We start from the raw sequence: 14,684 nt of genomic DNA on the forward strand, positions 1-14,684 counted from the left end.
CTGGGAGAGCCCCAAAATTAAAGTACTTTTCTGAACCAGCAGCACAGAACAAAACCTCAACCATGAACTTTTACTAGGGAAAATTAAGAAGATTCCCATAAATTCACATTGCTAGCAGGGCCCATGCAGTGGAGGTGGCACTCACTGCTCTGTGGAGAACTAGCAAATGAGGCGGGAAGAAAAGGATATGAAAAAAGCTAGCCCTAATAGGCAAACATTTCACAGAAGAACTCTAACTGTCGGTGCTACTTTAGCCAGGCAAAGCATCCTGGAGATTCGCTTTGTGGGCATGTCCTATGGCCAAGCATGCCCTAGGAACTGAAAGCTAACACATCAGTGCTGTGATGATCAGAAACCTGCCCCCTCTAGTGAACCTGTCTTGCTTAGAAAAAAACACTTTCCCTTTCACAGCATGTTCACAGAGCCACTTTGCTTTTTTTTTTTCTTCTTCTTCTCTCTTTCCCCTCATATACATTTTGGAATTTCTCTAGATCAGCTGAAGCGTGTGAGAGCTTGAAGCAATATTTCTATTAACAACAAATAATATGATTATTGTGAGTACTGCCCCCAATCAGAACGGAGATTTCACAGAATCACAGGAATGGAATGGATCTCGAGAGGTCATCAAGTCCAGTCCCCTGTACTCATCACAGGGCCAAGGACCATCTTGATCATCCCTGACATCTGTTTGTCTCACCTGCCCTTAAAAATCTCCAATGATGTAGATTCCATAACCTTCCTAGGCAATTTATTCTAGTGTTTAGCCACCCTGACAGCTAGGAAGGTTTTCCTAATGTCCAACCTAAACCTCAGTTCTTGCAGTTTAAGCCCATTGTTTCTTGTCCTAGCATCAGAGGTTAAGAGCAATTTTTCTCCCTTCTTCTTGTAACCACCTTTTAGATACCTAAGAACTGTTTATCAAGTTCCCTCCTCTTTTCTAAACTAAAAACATTTTTTTCAATCTTTCTTCATAGCTCATATTTTCAACTAGACCTTTAATCATTTGTGTTGCTCTTCTCTTTTCCAATTTGTCCACATCTTTCCGGAAATTTATCCCTGGAACTGAATACAATACAGGTGACCCTTGCAATTCGCAGAACTGCTGTTCTCAGTTCCACATATTTGTGGGTGTCTCCTGGCCTGTGTGGGGGCTGGGAGCTGCAGGGAACTCACCCTGGCTCCTGACCCTGTGGAGAGTTCCCCACAGTTGCTGGCAGCTGCTGAGAATTCAGGAATGATCCCAACATGACTGTGAACCATTGATAATTTACTCTCTAGGAATGGTTTTCCAACCAGTGATACACTCATGCCATAGTAGTTCCATCTAGGTTTTAACCATCAGTAGCCACAGTAAACAAATTTGCATATATACCGCATAGTTCTTGAGCAATTCTTGCACTCTGATTAGCTAAAAATGGCTGTCAGCCCATTAGAATCCTGGGATTTGCATATAATAGTTATTAAAATACTGTATAGTGATTATGCAAAGTAGACACTCAGAACCAGAGAATTCATAGTCTGTATAACTAGAGGGACACTATGCTGCAGCAACTTTTGTCATATTCCTACACTTTAGTTGAGACATTTCACGTTAGAATAATTATTGAATAATACTTAGGAGTGCATGAGCCTATAATTTGGTTTAATATACTGTTAATAAGCATATTGCTTGTGCATTAAAAAGTATTACATATAAAATTACTATGAATAGTGATAACATTTTCAAAAATTCAACTGTGTTTTCATATTTTAAAATGTATACTAATAATTCCTAATCCGCATTCTGTATTGCAAGCTGCAAAACTTCAAGATATAACTTTCTAAAAATAGGATCTTTAAAAGGAGCTGTGTAGCTGCTGTAACAATAGTGGTTTAGGCAAACGACAGTAATAAATCTTCTCAACACAGTATTTTATTGATTCACTATAAACAAAATCCAGGTTCTAGAGCCATTTGTTTATTTTTCACAGGATTTTTCAACAGGAATTTCTACAGGATTTTTATCATCGCTTCACAAAGAGATGGTTAAGAAGCTTGATCTATAATAATCTGAAATAGCGATGAGGAGTCCTGTGGCACCTTATAGACTAACTGAAGTGTAGGAGCATAAGCTTTCGTGGGCAAAGACCCACTTCGTCAGATGCAGTGGGTCTTTGCCCACGAAAGCTTATGCTCCTACACTTCAGTTAGTCTATAAGGTGCCACAGGACTCCTCGTCGCTTTTGCAGATTCAGACTAACACGGCTACCCCTCTGATAATAATCTGAAATGAGTACCAAATTTACCAACAAGATTAAAATGCTTTAAGAGTTACTGTTCCAGACTGATGCAACCACTTCAGAAATATGTTCTTTAAAAAAATCATTACTGCAATGTTTAACAAAACTCTACTGCACCTGTAGCATCAGAGAACTGCACTTACCTGGGTGTTCTCATAAAACAGAACATCAGGCACTTTCATTTTCTCACTGGGATTATAAACAGGCATGGTGGCAGATCCAATTCTCAGTAACCCATTATGTATTTCACCTATTTATTTTATGAAAAACAAGGAATTACTTATAACATTGATCTACAGATGTGTGGTCAATAATACTAGTAATGAGATGTGCATACATCTATTGCAATGTATGGGTAACAGGAAGATTTCCAGAAATATTTTGTTTCTTGCAGTTCAAAAGACGACAGAAAAGGAATAGCATGAAACCCTATGGCTTAAAATGAGTCCATTAAAATGTATGACAAACTATTGGTGATGGGGGACAAGTACCAGAAAGAACAATGAGATTGTGACAACTGCTTTGGCTGAAGCCTTAACTTGGTTCTTTCTTCTTTTAATCATTGAAAAGTCTCACAGGAGGACCAGCATGCCAGTCATTTCCTTTAAACTTTATCTGAAAGACACTGTGGCTGTGTCTAGACTGGCCAGTTTTTCCGGAAAATCAGCCGCTTTTCCGGAAAAACTTGCCAGCTGTCTACACTGGCCGCTTGAATTTCCGCAAAAGCACTGACTTCCTACTGTAAGAAATCAGTGCTTCTTGCAGAAATACTATTCTGCTCCCATTCAGGCAAAAGTCCCTTTTGCGCAAAAGGGCCAGTGTAGAAAGCTCAGATTTGTTTTGCGCAAAAAAGCCCCGATCGCAAAATGGCGATCGGGGCTTTTTTGCGGAAAAGTGCGTCTAGATTGGCATGGACGCTTTTCCGCAAAAAGTGCTTTTGCGGAAAAGTGTCCGTGCCAATCTAGACGCTCTGTTCCGAAAATGCTTTTAACGGAAAACTTTTCCGTTAAAAGCATTTCCGGAAAATCATGCCAATCTAGACACAGCCTGTTGGTTTCTCCATTTAACACATTTTATACAAATGAGTTACAGCACAAAATAGGCACATTTTAAAACATTGGTGAAAAGTGGTTAAATTTGCATATGTTGGAGAAACCTTCAGCAGACGTTTGTAAAGAAAAATAATTAAAACCACTGTACTGACTAACCACAACAGCCTACTATAAGTAACTATTCTCCAACCCAGCAGTTCCAGATAGTCAACCCTGCCTCCCACAGATGCTTGCCCTTTTCCTCTACTCATACATCCTATTGGGTTGGATAAACCTGAACTGTAACACTAAGAAACTGCTCTCCATTGTTTGTTTTATTTTATTTAGTTTAATTCTGCTATGATTTTGCAAATGACAATTATGAAATTGCTGGTAATGCAAACATTAGATTTCTCAATGTGCTGTATTTTTGGGAGTTCTTATGTTGAACACAGTTAATGAAAGTTCAAAACAGATTTATAAAGAAGTATGAAGTCTGCATATTAGTATCAGCTTTGTGAAAAACTAAAAAAAAATTGCACAGGAATGAATCTCTAGTGATACTACTATAATTCAAACTATCCTACCAATAGTTAGTACTTGGCACCAATTTCTACCACATATGTTTTGAAATTGAAAAGAGCCTGCATTACTACACAGAGTAGCTGTAGACATTTTTATTGGTAGAGCAATTTCCAAGTATATACAGTATAAAGACATATCCTCTGTTTTAAAGATCTGGCAATGAAAAGCAGACAAGACAAACACATGTAAGACAAAATCCTTAACAGGGGTTTGCAGAAGAGGAAGAGCAAAGAGAGTACTGGTGAGACAGTAAGGAAATTAAGTATGCTGAAAGGATTCAATGGACAGGAAGTAGCAGACTCTGTTATATGACAGAAAGCATGAAGCGTAATATGAGGAAAAAAAGATAAAGAAAATAGGAAGGCCAGAGGATAGGCAGGAGTAATTTGGGGAAGGGTGGAGGTATAGGAAGTAAAATAAAAGAAGCAAGCAGGAATGATAGATACAAAATTGAACGCACACACACAAAAAAAACCCCACACACCACAAAATTTAGTAAGAAAAATTCAGATGTGAACAAAACAGGGGAAAGAAATGTTAGTCAGATTGATGGGAGAGAAAGTTGTCTACAATAGCAGTTTCCCTTAAAGAAGGGAAAGCCAGACTACCAATAGATTGCCATGATCAGAGTGGGAGGTGACCAAGAGCTTCTCAAATGTGTTAATGAAAGAAAAGAGATTATTAAAGAAGAGGAAGCACACGGTATTGGGGAGGTGGAGGTCCTGCTGCAATGGAGAAAGATCTAGAAGACTCAATTACACAAAAATTGCAAGCCTGGACAACAAGAAAAAGGATATATTTGTAAAGAATGCTAACAGAAGGCAGCAGCAAAGTAACCCAATAAGGGCTATGAACAAGGGCCCCATTGATTGCAGAGTCTTAGAAATGTAAAGAACATACAAAATTCCATGGGTCAGGCTAGGATAAGGAATCACTTAAATTGAAGAAGATCTACAGTTATGAAAATCTAGAAAACATATGTAGAGAATTATAGGTACATCTTTTAGGAACACAAGGTCTAAGAGTTATACCTGAAGTAAGGCACACTTAATGAAGGGAACATCTAACACATCTTTTTGTGTTCAAACAACTGAGTAATGTTTATAAAAGATTTTTTTAAAAGTGGTAGAAACTTACAACTATAATCCTTCTCCTCTTGTTTCCTAATATCATCCAGGTTTATCTCAATCCCAGAATCCAGCAGATTCTTATGTAAAGCTGATCTTGCAAGGTTTGGCAAAAACCTAAACCAAGGGGAGCAAAAAAGGAAGGTCAGTTTTTAATTTTACCTGGGTTAATTTTTGCCTTCCAAGATCAATGTGACAATTCTCCCTGACTTCATATGCTCTAAATAATTCCTGTCCCACTCTGACAGTTTCCAATTCTTCACCTACTCTATCTGTGCTTAGGAAAGGAAATGGAACCTCATGCTACTGGAAACTGTCAAAGTTACTCTCCTCACATCAATAACTTCTAATTCAAAAAGGTATCTGGAAAAAATACAATCACAACAGTAGCACCAAAGCATTCTTTAGATCTAAATTTAAAGTTCAGTCCCAACATTGTATTAATACTAGAAGATTTACCTGGAGTTATTGGGTCCTTAGGGCTATGTCTACATAGCAGTGTTATTTCAGAATAACTGTCATTATTCTAAAATAACATAATCTGCATCTACACTACAAGCAGTTATTTTGACAATGTCGAAACAATTTTGAGCTGGAGGACTTCTTACTCCGACTCCTGTAACCCTCATTTTACAAGGTGTAAGGGAAGTCGGAGGAAGAGCACTCTAATTCCTGCTGTGTGGACAGCACCAAAAGCCAAAATTCGCTATTTTAACTTAAGCTACACAATTAATGTAGCTCAAGTTGTATAGCTTATTTTGGCTTTGGCCCTGCTGTGTAGACGTGCCCTAAGTGAAACAATTTTTGCTTTTTTCTTCATTTAAATTATTACTCTGGGGTGGAACTAGAGATGAGAGGCTCAGTATTACAGGCTGCCCCAGGGAGAGAGGACTTGCCCAGCCCCCTCTTCCCACAGCAGCTTGGGCCAGATGAGAAGAAGCGCCTCTCCATGACCACTGCAGCTCCAGCAGACTCAGTCGGGAAAGGGGAGAATATCCCCGGTTAGAGGACAGACAGAGAGTCAGAAAAACAGACAGACAACTCACTGTACCTTTCTACACCCCTGCCCCGTGCTGGCCCAATGGAATTATAGCTGTCCCTGGCCCCATAATGCTCTCTCCCTGTGGTCATTATGCAGTGTAACTGTCCCTTCTAGTAGAGCTCTTCCTTTCCATTTTATGAGAAACAATTACATTTTCCCTTTTTTGAAACAGCATCACAAAGTTGACAATTGTTAGTTCTAAAAACCTATTTCTCTTAAATCATTAAGCACCTGACATACATACAGGGATTAAAAAGAAGTGCTGAATTACATGTTTCAAATAATGTTTGAAATCTGAGAAATCCATAGAAGTGAAATCTAACATTCTCTGATTAGGGAGGATCAGAATAGTAGGGAGGATCCTAATTTTAATGTCTAACTCCTTCAAAAACATTAATCCATCTTTCTAGCATATTAGCAGTTGTTTGACAGAACTTTCCAGTAAAATTAACATGGCTACCTGGAAAGACAGGCTTTATTGACAGCATGGTAGAGATTTTCATTTGGATACTGTGATAGGCGACGGCAAATTCGTAATAGCTGTCGTGTGGACAAAGATGATGCCAGTGACTGTGCCTGCAAAAAATAAAGGAAAGTTTATTAATAGTCCTCTTACATTTAAACTTCAACAAACTTAGAAGAAAACCATTTACGCTAAAAGCAATTATTTCCAATTATGGTCTTAAAGAGTTGCTTTCTTCCTCAGATCCCAGCTTTCACTGTTTAGTCCTTCAGAGGTCATAATACAGTAAAACTCCAGTGGTCCGGCACTCCTGATGATCCGGCACCATCTGGAACCCAGAAGTGCTCTGGGCAGCCGGACAATTGGAGCTGCTCTGCGCCCAGCTTCCCCGATTCAGCTGCTGCTGAAATTGACCAGCGGCTGACTCGGGGAAGTCGGGGGCAGAGCAGCTTTTCCCCCAGCTTCTCGGAGTCAGCCGCTGGTCAGTTTCAACAGCAACTGACTTGGGGAAGTGTGGGGCAGAGCAGCTGGGGTGCTGCCGGGTTGGTCCTGCAGCGCCGAATGGCGCATGCCCCCCACTCCAACCCAGACTCCTCATAGCCCCCCCTTCCGATAGTCCGGAATATCTGATAACCTGGCACCCCCTGGGTCCTAAAGGTGCCAGATTATCAGAAGTTTACTGTACTGTGTTTATGGCAAGAATCTACAACCACAGAAATCACTGGCTACGTCTAGACTACATCCCTTTTTCGTAAAAGGGATGTAAATTAGACGTATCGTAATTGCTAATGAAGCAGGGATTTAAATCTCCCCCGCTTCATTAGCATAAAAATGGCTGCCACTTTTTTTCCCGCAAGGAGCTTTGTCGGAAAAAAGCGCCAGTCTAGATGCTGATCTTGCGGAAAATAAAGCCTTTTCTGAAAGATCCCTTATCCCTCTATGAAATAAGGGATAAGGGATCTTTCGGAAAAGGCTTTATTTAGCATTTGTAACAGAACAGATGTTTTGGGAACTGAAATCTTCTATTTATTACCAGTTGAATCTGAGCTCCCCCTGTGATGCTTTAGCAAAAAAAGAGCTAGCATGATAATTGTGATTCATAAACAATGGAATAATAAGTAAGAATAGGGATATTTGAGTTCTGATATCCACATGTTAAAATGGATAGAGAAATTTAGAGACAATTGAAAGAAAAGCTATGAAAATGATTCACTGTCTGGAAAATATGCTTTATAGGTATTACTAAAGGAGCTCAATCTATTTCATTTTTACTTGTTTGCAATCTGTAATTACTTATACAGGAAGAAGGTATTACTTCATCTGAGGGTACACCTACACTATAGACACTATTCTGGCATAGCTATGTTGTTGCAGATACACCAGGATAATCTCATAATGCAGACACATCCTACACCATGGCATCGTTTCTATTGGTGTAGAAACCCTACCTCCACAAACAGCAGCTATGTCAACAGAGGCATTCTCTCATCAACTCAGCAGGGGTTAGGTCAGCACAGCTATGTTGATCATGGGTGTGGGGTTGGGTATTTTTTTTCAGAAAATAGAAGTAGCTATGGTGATCAAGTTACTAATGGATTCTTTAATCTAGCAGCAAAGACACAGTAATGTCTGAAAGGATCAAGTTGAAATAAAAAAAAAAATCAGAAATACGATGCCAATTTTACAGGGAGTTTAATTTACTATACAGGCTGCCCCCGACTTGCGACGCGATTGGCTCTGGGGAAAGCATCACAAGACAGGGGTATTGTAACTCGAGCCCACATTTACAACAGGTGTCGTACGCCATTGTAAATCTGGGGCCATGGACATAAGTCAGGGGATTTCAGCCCCTTTTGCATTTATGGAAAAGGTCGTAAGTGGGGGGGGGGGGGTCATAAATTGGGCTGCTGTAAAGTGGGGGCTTCCTGTATATTACAAATAAAAAAGTTGCCATATGTATAAAGGACAAGAAACCTGAGTTGGCTTTGCAGAGCTGCTTTCACAAATCCCACTGAGGCAGGGTCTAAAAGTACTGTGGTGGCAGTACACTCGGCTCCTGTGGCCATGCAAGAAGTAAAGGGATGGGCTCCAGAATGAGCCCAATCCAGCCTCCACTGGTCAAGATCAGTCAGCATAATGCAAGAGCTTTAGGAAATAGGAAACATCCTCAAATTGCTGGAGAAAATACTTCCTTTGTTGAGCAGAGGTAAAACCTTGACTTTGAAAACAGGTACACAGGTAATGACAAGTAGAATGCAAATCTGAACAAATAGACTCACTGTGGGGTCATTTGTCTCTCGAAGCTTGTGTGTTAATGACAACAACTGTTCTACCGCAACCTTGGGAACATCTGGAATCTATGTGAAAGACCAAACAAAAAGTATTTTATATATATATTTCATATTTATGTATACATGTGTAATTTATATACACACATACACTTAGACAGAGCATATGCAAATATGTAGCCCATATACATTTATTTTAAATAACCAAAAAGGAATAATTGTGTAACCAAATATGAGAACATAACTGTAATAGAAAACTACTGAGATGAATTTATACTAATTGTAGTAGAAGATACCCAAGACTTACAATTCAAGGGGTCACTTCTGCTGAATAAAGGATTTCACATCATATAAGAAAAGGGAGTAGCTACTATATATTAAAATATTCCAGTTCATAATCATATTCACATTTTAAATAGGAGCCAATACTAATAATGGTCTAAAGCATTGCAAGTGCTTACCATTTCTTTAATAACTTGAATTTCTTCATTCCTGGTTAAGGACTTAACAGTATGGAACATAAACAGAGTTAGAAACTCTGGGCCCAACCACTGTTTTGTGCTGCTTCCTATGACAGGAGGTTCTGCCAAGGCAACTATTCTGAATGAGGAATGGATAGGAAAGATGGACCTGCAAGAAAATATTTTTTCAAAATACATTACCTAGTTGAAGCAGCAAGAAACAAATCTGAACTTACAAGTACAATTAATCTTCACGTGAATTATTTTATTAAGCCACAGCCACAATTTCTAGTTGGGATAATCACAGTGCAATGTAACAAAAATCAAAACTGACAAAAATTGCATATTGTTACTAGCAATATATATAAAAAAATCCCTCTCATACTATGTAACGCCTACAAGGTTACCCAAGTGTTGGCTTTATATTGCATGGCCTGGATGATTAAAGTTGAGAAAATACCAGTAACCACACCACCATTTGTTTACTCTTTTGTATGTATGAAACAGATAACATTTACAAATGTGATGAGTTTTGAAATATTCTCCAAGAGCATCACCTAAAACTAAAAGGCAGATCAAGGAGGCAACAATCAACCTTCCCTCTGAGCTGCTCAGAAGCACAACTCCGTAGGGGTATGTCTACACTACAAAGTTAATTCGAACTAACTGACTTTAGTTCGAATTAACTTTGATAGGCGCTACACTAGCGCTCCGCTAGTTCGAACTTAATTCAAACTAGCGGAGCGCTTAATTCGAACTAGGTAAACCTCATTCCACGAGGACTAACGCCTAGTTCGAATGAACTAGTTCGAATTAAGGGCTGTGTAGCCACTTAATTCGAACTAGTGGGAGGCTAGCCCTCCCCAGCTTTCCCTGGTGGCCACTCTGGGCACCACCAGGGAAACTCTTCTGCCCTCCTCCCGGCCTCGGAGCCCTTAAAGGGGCACGGGCTGGCTACGGTGCCCGTGCCAGGTGCAAGCCTGCCAGCACCCAGCCAGCAGACCCTGCACCTGGCACAGCTCGAGCCAGCCACCTGCTGCCACCCAGCCCTCCGCCACTTCCCGGGACCAGGCTGGCGGCTCCTGGGAGCCTGCCCGGGTCCGCAAGAGGCGGGCGCCCGCCTGGTCTAGTGCGGACATCGTGGACCTCATCCACGACCTCCGCACTAGGCACAGGAAAGTGGCCGTCTAGGGCAGGATAGCTGCCAGCCTGGCCACCCAGGAGCAGGTTGGCATGAAAATCAAGGTGGTCCACTGAGACCCCCGACCCTGAGCCCTGAGCTTAGAATGGCCGTACTGGGTCAGACCAAAGGTCCATCCAGCCCAGTAGCCTGTATGCCGACAGTGGCCAACACTAGGGACCCTGAAGGGGATGGACCGAAGACAATGACCAAGACATTTGTCTCGTGCCATCCACCTCCAGCCTTCCACAAACAGAGGCCAGGGACACCATTTCTACCCCCTGGCTAATACCACTCCATGGACCCAACCTCCATGACTTTATCTCACTTCCCTTTAAACTCTGTTCCCGTTCTAGCCTTCACAGCCTCCTGCAGCAAGAAGTTCCACAGGTTGACTATTTGCTTTGTGAAGAAGAACTTTCTGTTGTTAGTTTGAAGCCTGCTACCCGTTCATTTCATTTGGTGTCCTTTAGTCCTTCTATTATGGGAACCAATGAAGAACTTTTCTTTATGCACCCTCTCCACACCACTCATGCTTTTATACACCTCTATCATATCCCCCCTCAGTCTCCTCTTTTCTAAGCTGAAAAGTCCCAGTCTCTTTAGCCTCTCTTCATATGGGACCTGTTCCAAACCCCTGATCATTTTAGTTGCCCTCCCCTCTCCCACCCTCTCTCTTCCCCTCTCCCACCTCCTTTTCCCAGTCTCCCCAAGTTTTGTTCAATAAAGAGAGTTTCTATTTTTGAACACACGTGTCCTTTATTTTGTACATCAGGAAGGGGGGCTAGGGAGGGGTAAGTGGAAGGAGGTGAGGGAGGAATGGGGTATGAGCCCCCAATGGGGAGGACTGGGCTGGCTCTGCGGGCTCCTCGAGGTGGAAGCTCTCCTGAAGCCCCTTGATTGACCCCCCCGGATGGCAGCCTGCAGCAAGTGCAGCCGGTCTGATGGCCAAGTGCTGTGATGTGCCGAATGTGGGCATTCAGGGCACTCCAAGCCAGGACTGCTTTGCAAGCGGGGAACTCCTGAGAACTGTCTGTCCCAGATGGGGGTCGGGTCCCTTTAAGCACAGCCCTCGGCTAGCCTGAGACAGCAGCTCCACGCTCTAAGTCCTAATCTGATGCCCTCCCGGCACTGCTTCCGGCCATCCTTAACCCCGGTTCAGGGTCCACTCAATGTGGACATGCTAGTTCAAATTAGCAAAACGCTAATTCGAACTAGTTTTTAAGTCTAGATGCGCTAATTCGAATTAGCTTAGTTCCAATTAACTAATTCGAACTAAGTTAGTTCAAATTAGTGCTGTAGTGTAGCCATACCCTAGCTGCTTAATCAGCCCCACCTATTCAGGGGCTCAGGGCTCTGCGCATGGAGCTGCCTGATTGGGCAGGACTGATTAAGCAGCTGCAGGGGCTGTACTGCCAAGCAGTTTAGAGGGAACTTTGGCAACAATACATTTTGAAGTAGTAGCAATGGGTAACTTCTTTTACTCAATTAGACAAGGATAATTTTGTGGTTAAGGCACTAGACTCCATCCTCAGAAGTTTTTAAAGCCAGGCTTGACAAATCTCTGTCTGGAATGATTTAATTGGGACTGATCCTGCTTTGAGCAGGGGGTTAGACTACATGGTTTCTTGAAGTCTCTTCTGACCCTAATCTTCTATGATTGGAACTCGGGGAGGATCTGGGTTTAATTCTCAGCTATGTCACAGACTGACTTCAGTTAAAACTCTGTGTCTCAGTTCCCCATCTGTAAAATAGAAATGAAACTCTCTCCTTTTGCTGTCTTTTTCATTTAGAGTATGTCTAGACTACATGCCTCTGCCGACAGAAGCATGTAAATTAGACATACCGACACAGTCAATGAAGCGGGGATTTAAATATTCCCCAAGTCATTAAAATAAAAATGGCCACCACGTTGTGCCAGCTCAGCTGATTGTCGGCACAACACGGCAGCCAAGATGCAGATTGGTCGATAGGGAAAGCTGTTGTCGACCAATCCCTTATGACTCGTGAAACAAGGTTTACAGGATCAGTCGACCGATCCTGTCGGCAGAGGTATGTAGTCTAGACATACCCTTAGATTTTAAGATCTTCAGGGTGAGGATTCTCTTTTAATGTGTTTTTATACCATGCCTAGCACAAAGTGACTCTGATTTTACTTGGATCTTAAAATGCAACTGTTTATACAAATAAATAATAGTAACTCAGATGTAAGTAGTTGGATTCTGCAATACATTATGCAATATTTACTCAATATCTCAATTAAAATTCCAGACAAATAATTTAGTATTCAAAAAATGAGAAAATTGTAATATGACCATTTGTATTTCTCCTGCTTATTATCATGTGCTATTTTGAATGTAATTCTGTCTGAAATTACAATGAAGGGGCAAATTCTATCTCTGGTTACTCTCTAGGGAAAATGAGGTGCAAAGATGGTCACTGAAGAAAGATTGAATTTGACCCTTCAATTTAAGCTATACAATGTGCAGCTTAGATGATAGGTCTGGTAGATGTAACAAAGATTCAGATACAGCACAGCATATGCGGGGAACACCTTAGGAAAACTGTTCACCATATATGCTCTGCTGCCTCAGACTCCCAAATCAAAGCAAACAAAGTGGGTGGTATCAGTTATTCTCAGCTTCAAGTCAGAAGCCTAAAAGCTGTACCCTGATTGATAAAAATAGAAGGAAATGTCTGAAAGCATCATTTGAAATAGGATCTAATGGATATGGCATTGGCTCTACACACAGAAAAGGTCATGGAACAATTACCAACAGTTATAAAGAAACTGTTTTGAAGATAGGATAAGCCATGTTTAATTTCTGATTAATTTCTTTTTTGGTTAGTAATTGAAAAAAAAATACAATGAGCTCAATCCTGGCTCTGGCCCTTTTGTAATGGTGCTGTGTCATAAAGGATCCAAAATGCAGTCAAATTTCCTTAGCTGAGAATTCCTCTAATGCAACTGGGGGCATTCTGGCACGTGGCAGGGAGCGGAAGAGGTAGGTAACACATCCAGAGCACAGTGCATTAGGGTAGTCCCCCTTATGGGTATGGCCATCGGGGCACAGTTTTGAGTTGTTCTAAGAAACAAGCCTGCAGATGAGGCAAAGATCAGGCATGGGGAGACACTAACAGCACACCCATTTCCCCCAGTTCTTCTCAGAAATAGAGTACATATCTGAGGACTAAATCCATTATTTCTGAATTAGCTATCAGTGACAGTATTCAAAAAAATCTTTTTAATTTTTAAACTGCATATTTAAGAACTTACAAATGGAAAATGTCTTTGGTGAAGGGATTTTTAATAAAACAGCTGTTCATTTAAGAAAGCTTTCTAACATTAAAACGTCTGCACTTTGCAAAGCTATTTATAAATGCATTTCTCTTCATTCTCATTAACTAATCTGAACACTTTATTTGTATATTCTCCTCTTCACCCTTTGCTTTGTGGCCTTGTGCAAGTCACAACATCTGTTTCAGTTTCCCAGTTTGCAAACGGGAACAACATTCATCTGCTTCACAAGGGTGTTGTTTGGATTAATGTTGGTACAATCTCTTGAAAATGTAAAGCCAAATATTTAATTACTGTTTTAAAAGGGTCTTAATCCTGCAAACTGGAGAGAATCCTCCATCTCCATCAAAGTCAACTGGGGATGAGGTTGTTCAGTACCCTATAGGATCAAGCTCTAAACCATCATAACCACTGTTGCTTTGTAAAGCTATGTTTACTAAGTACATGCCATATCTAATCACTCTACAGACAGAAGGCATGTGAATAACACTAAAGCCTAACACACTAAGACCTATAACTTGCTAGAGGGATTGGCAATACTTCATTACTGCTGAGTATCATCCTTTCCTCTTGCCTGTTCAACCTGTAGGCCAGATAACTAGGGGAGATCATGAGACCCTATGGGTTAGCAGGCACTTAAAGTCTATTTTTCTCCATCAAGGGGTAAGAAGAATCTTACAGAAAATAATTTCACTGAAGGCTGAACAGAGAATGCAGTACCATCAGTACAATGCTAAAGAATGGTTTCTTTTATTTGGCACACAGATAACATTCCCTTGCCACTTCACAAACTTTTCATTTTGTCTTTTCCTCGTTTGCAGTTTCACAGTCATTTATTACTGCAAACAAAATGAGAACAAATGTATGAGTGATGACTTTTTACAAAAGAGTATTATCACACCCGATTATAAGGCGGTTAGGACGAAATAA

General features: G+C 40.9%; 1 protein-coding gene and 1 long non-coding RNA gene across 3 annotated transcripts in view; one reads left to right on the top strand and one right to left on the bottom strand.

Annotated features, from left to right (window-relative positions):
• The window catches only part of VWA8 (von Willebrand factor A domain containing 8), a 251,624-nt gene that overhangs the window by 140,114 nt on the left and 96,826 nt on the right, over positions 1 to 14,684 (bottom strand). For both annotated transcript variants that reach the window (XM_075918951.1, XM_075918952.1), the window contains exons 15-19: positions 9,277 to 9,445; positions 8,807 to 8,884; positions 6,525 to 6,640; positions 5,033 to 5,139; positions 2,423 to 2,529 (exon numbers count right to left, since the gene is read on the bottom strand). In XM_075918951.1, the coding sequence (XP_075775066.1) occupies positions 2,423 to 2,529; positions 5,033 to 5,139; positions 6,525 to 6,640; positions 8,807 to 8,884; positions 9,277 to 9,445 (577 nt within the window). The remainder of the gene's footprint in view (positions 1 to 2,422; positions 2,530 to 5,032; positions 5,140 to 6,524; positions 6,641 to 8,806; positions 8,885 to 9,276; positions 9,446 to 14,684) is intronic.
• LOC112546011 (uncharacterized) overlaps positions 5,069 to 14,684 on the top strand; it is a 38,412-nt gene continuing 28,796 nt past the window's right edge. Inside the window, exon 1 of the long non-coding RNA XR_012900637.1 lies at positions 5,069 to 5,166. This is a non-coding gene — a long non-coding RNA (uncharacterized LOC112546011). The remainder of the gene's footprint in view (positions 5,167 to 14,684) is intronic.

Source organism: Pelodiscus sinensis, chromosome 1 (genome assembly GCF_049634645.1).
Source record: "Pelodiscus sinensis isolate JC-2024 chromosome 1, ASM4963464v1, whole genome shotgun sequence".
NCBI lineage: Eukaryota > Metazoa > Chordata > Testudines > Trionychidae > Pelodiscus > Pelodiscus sinensis.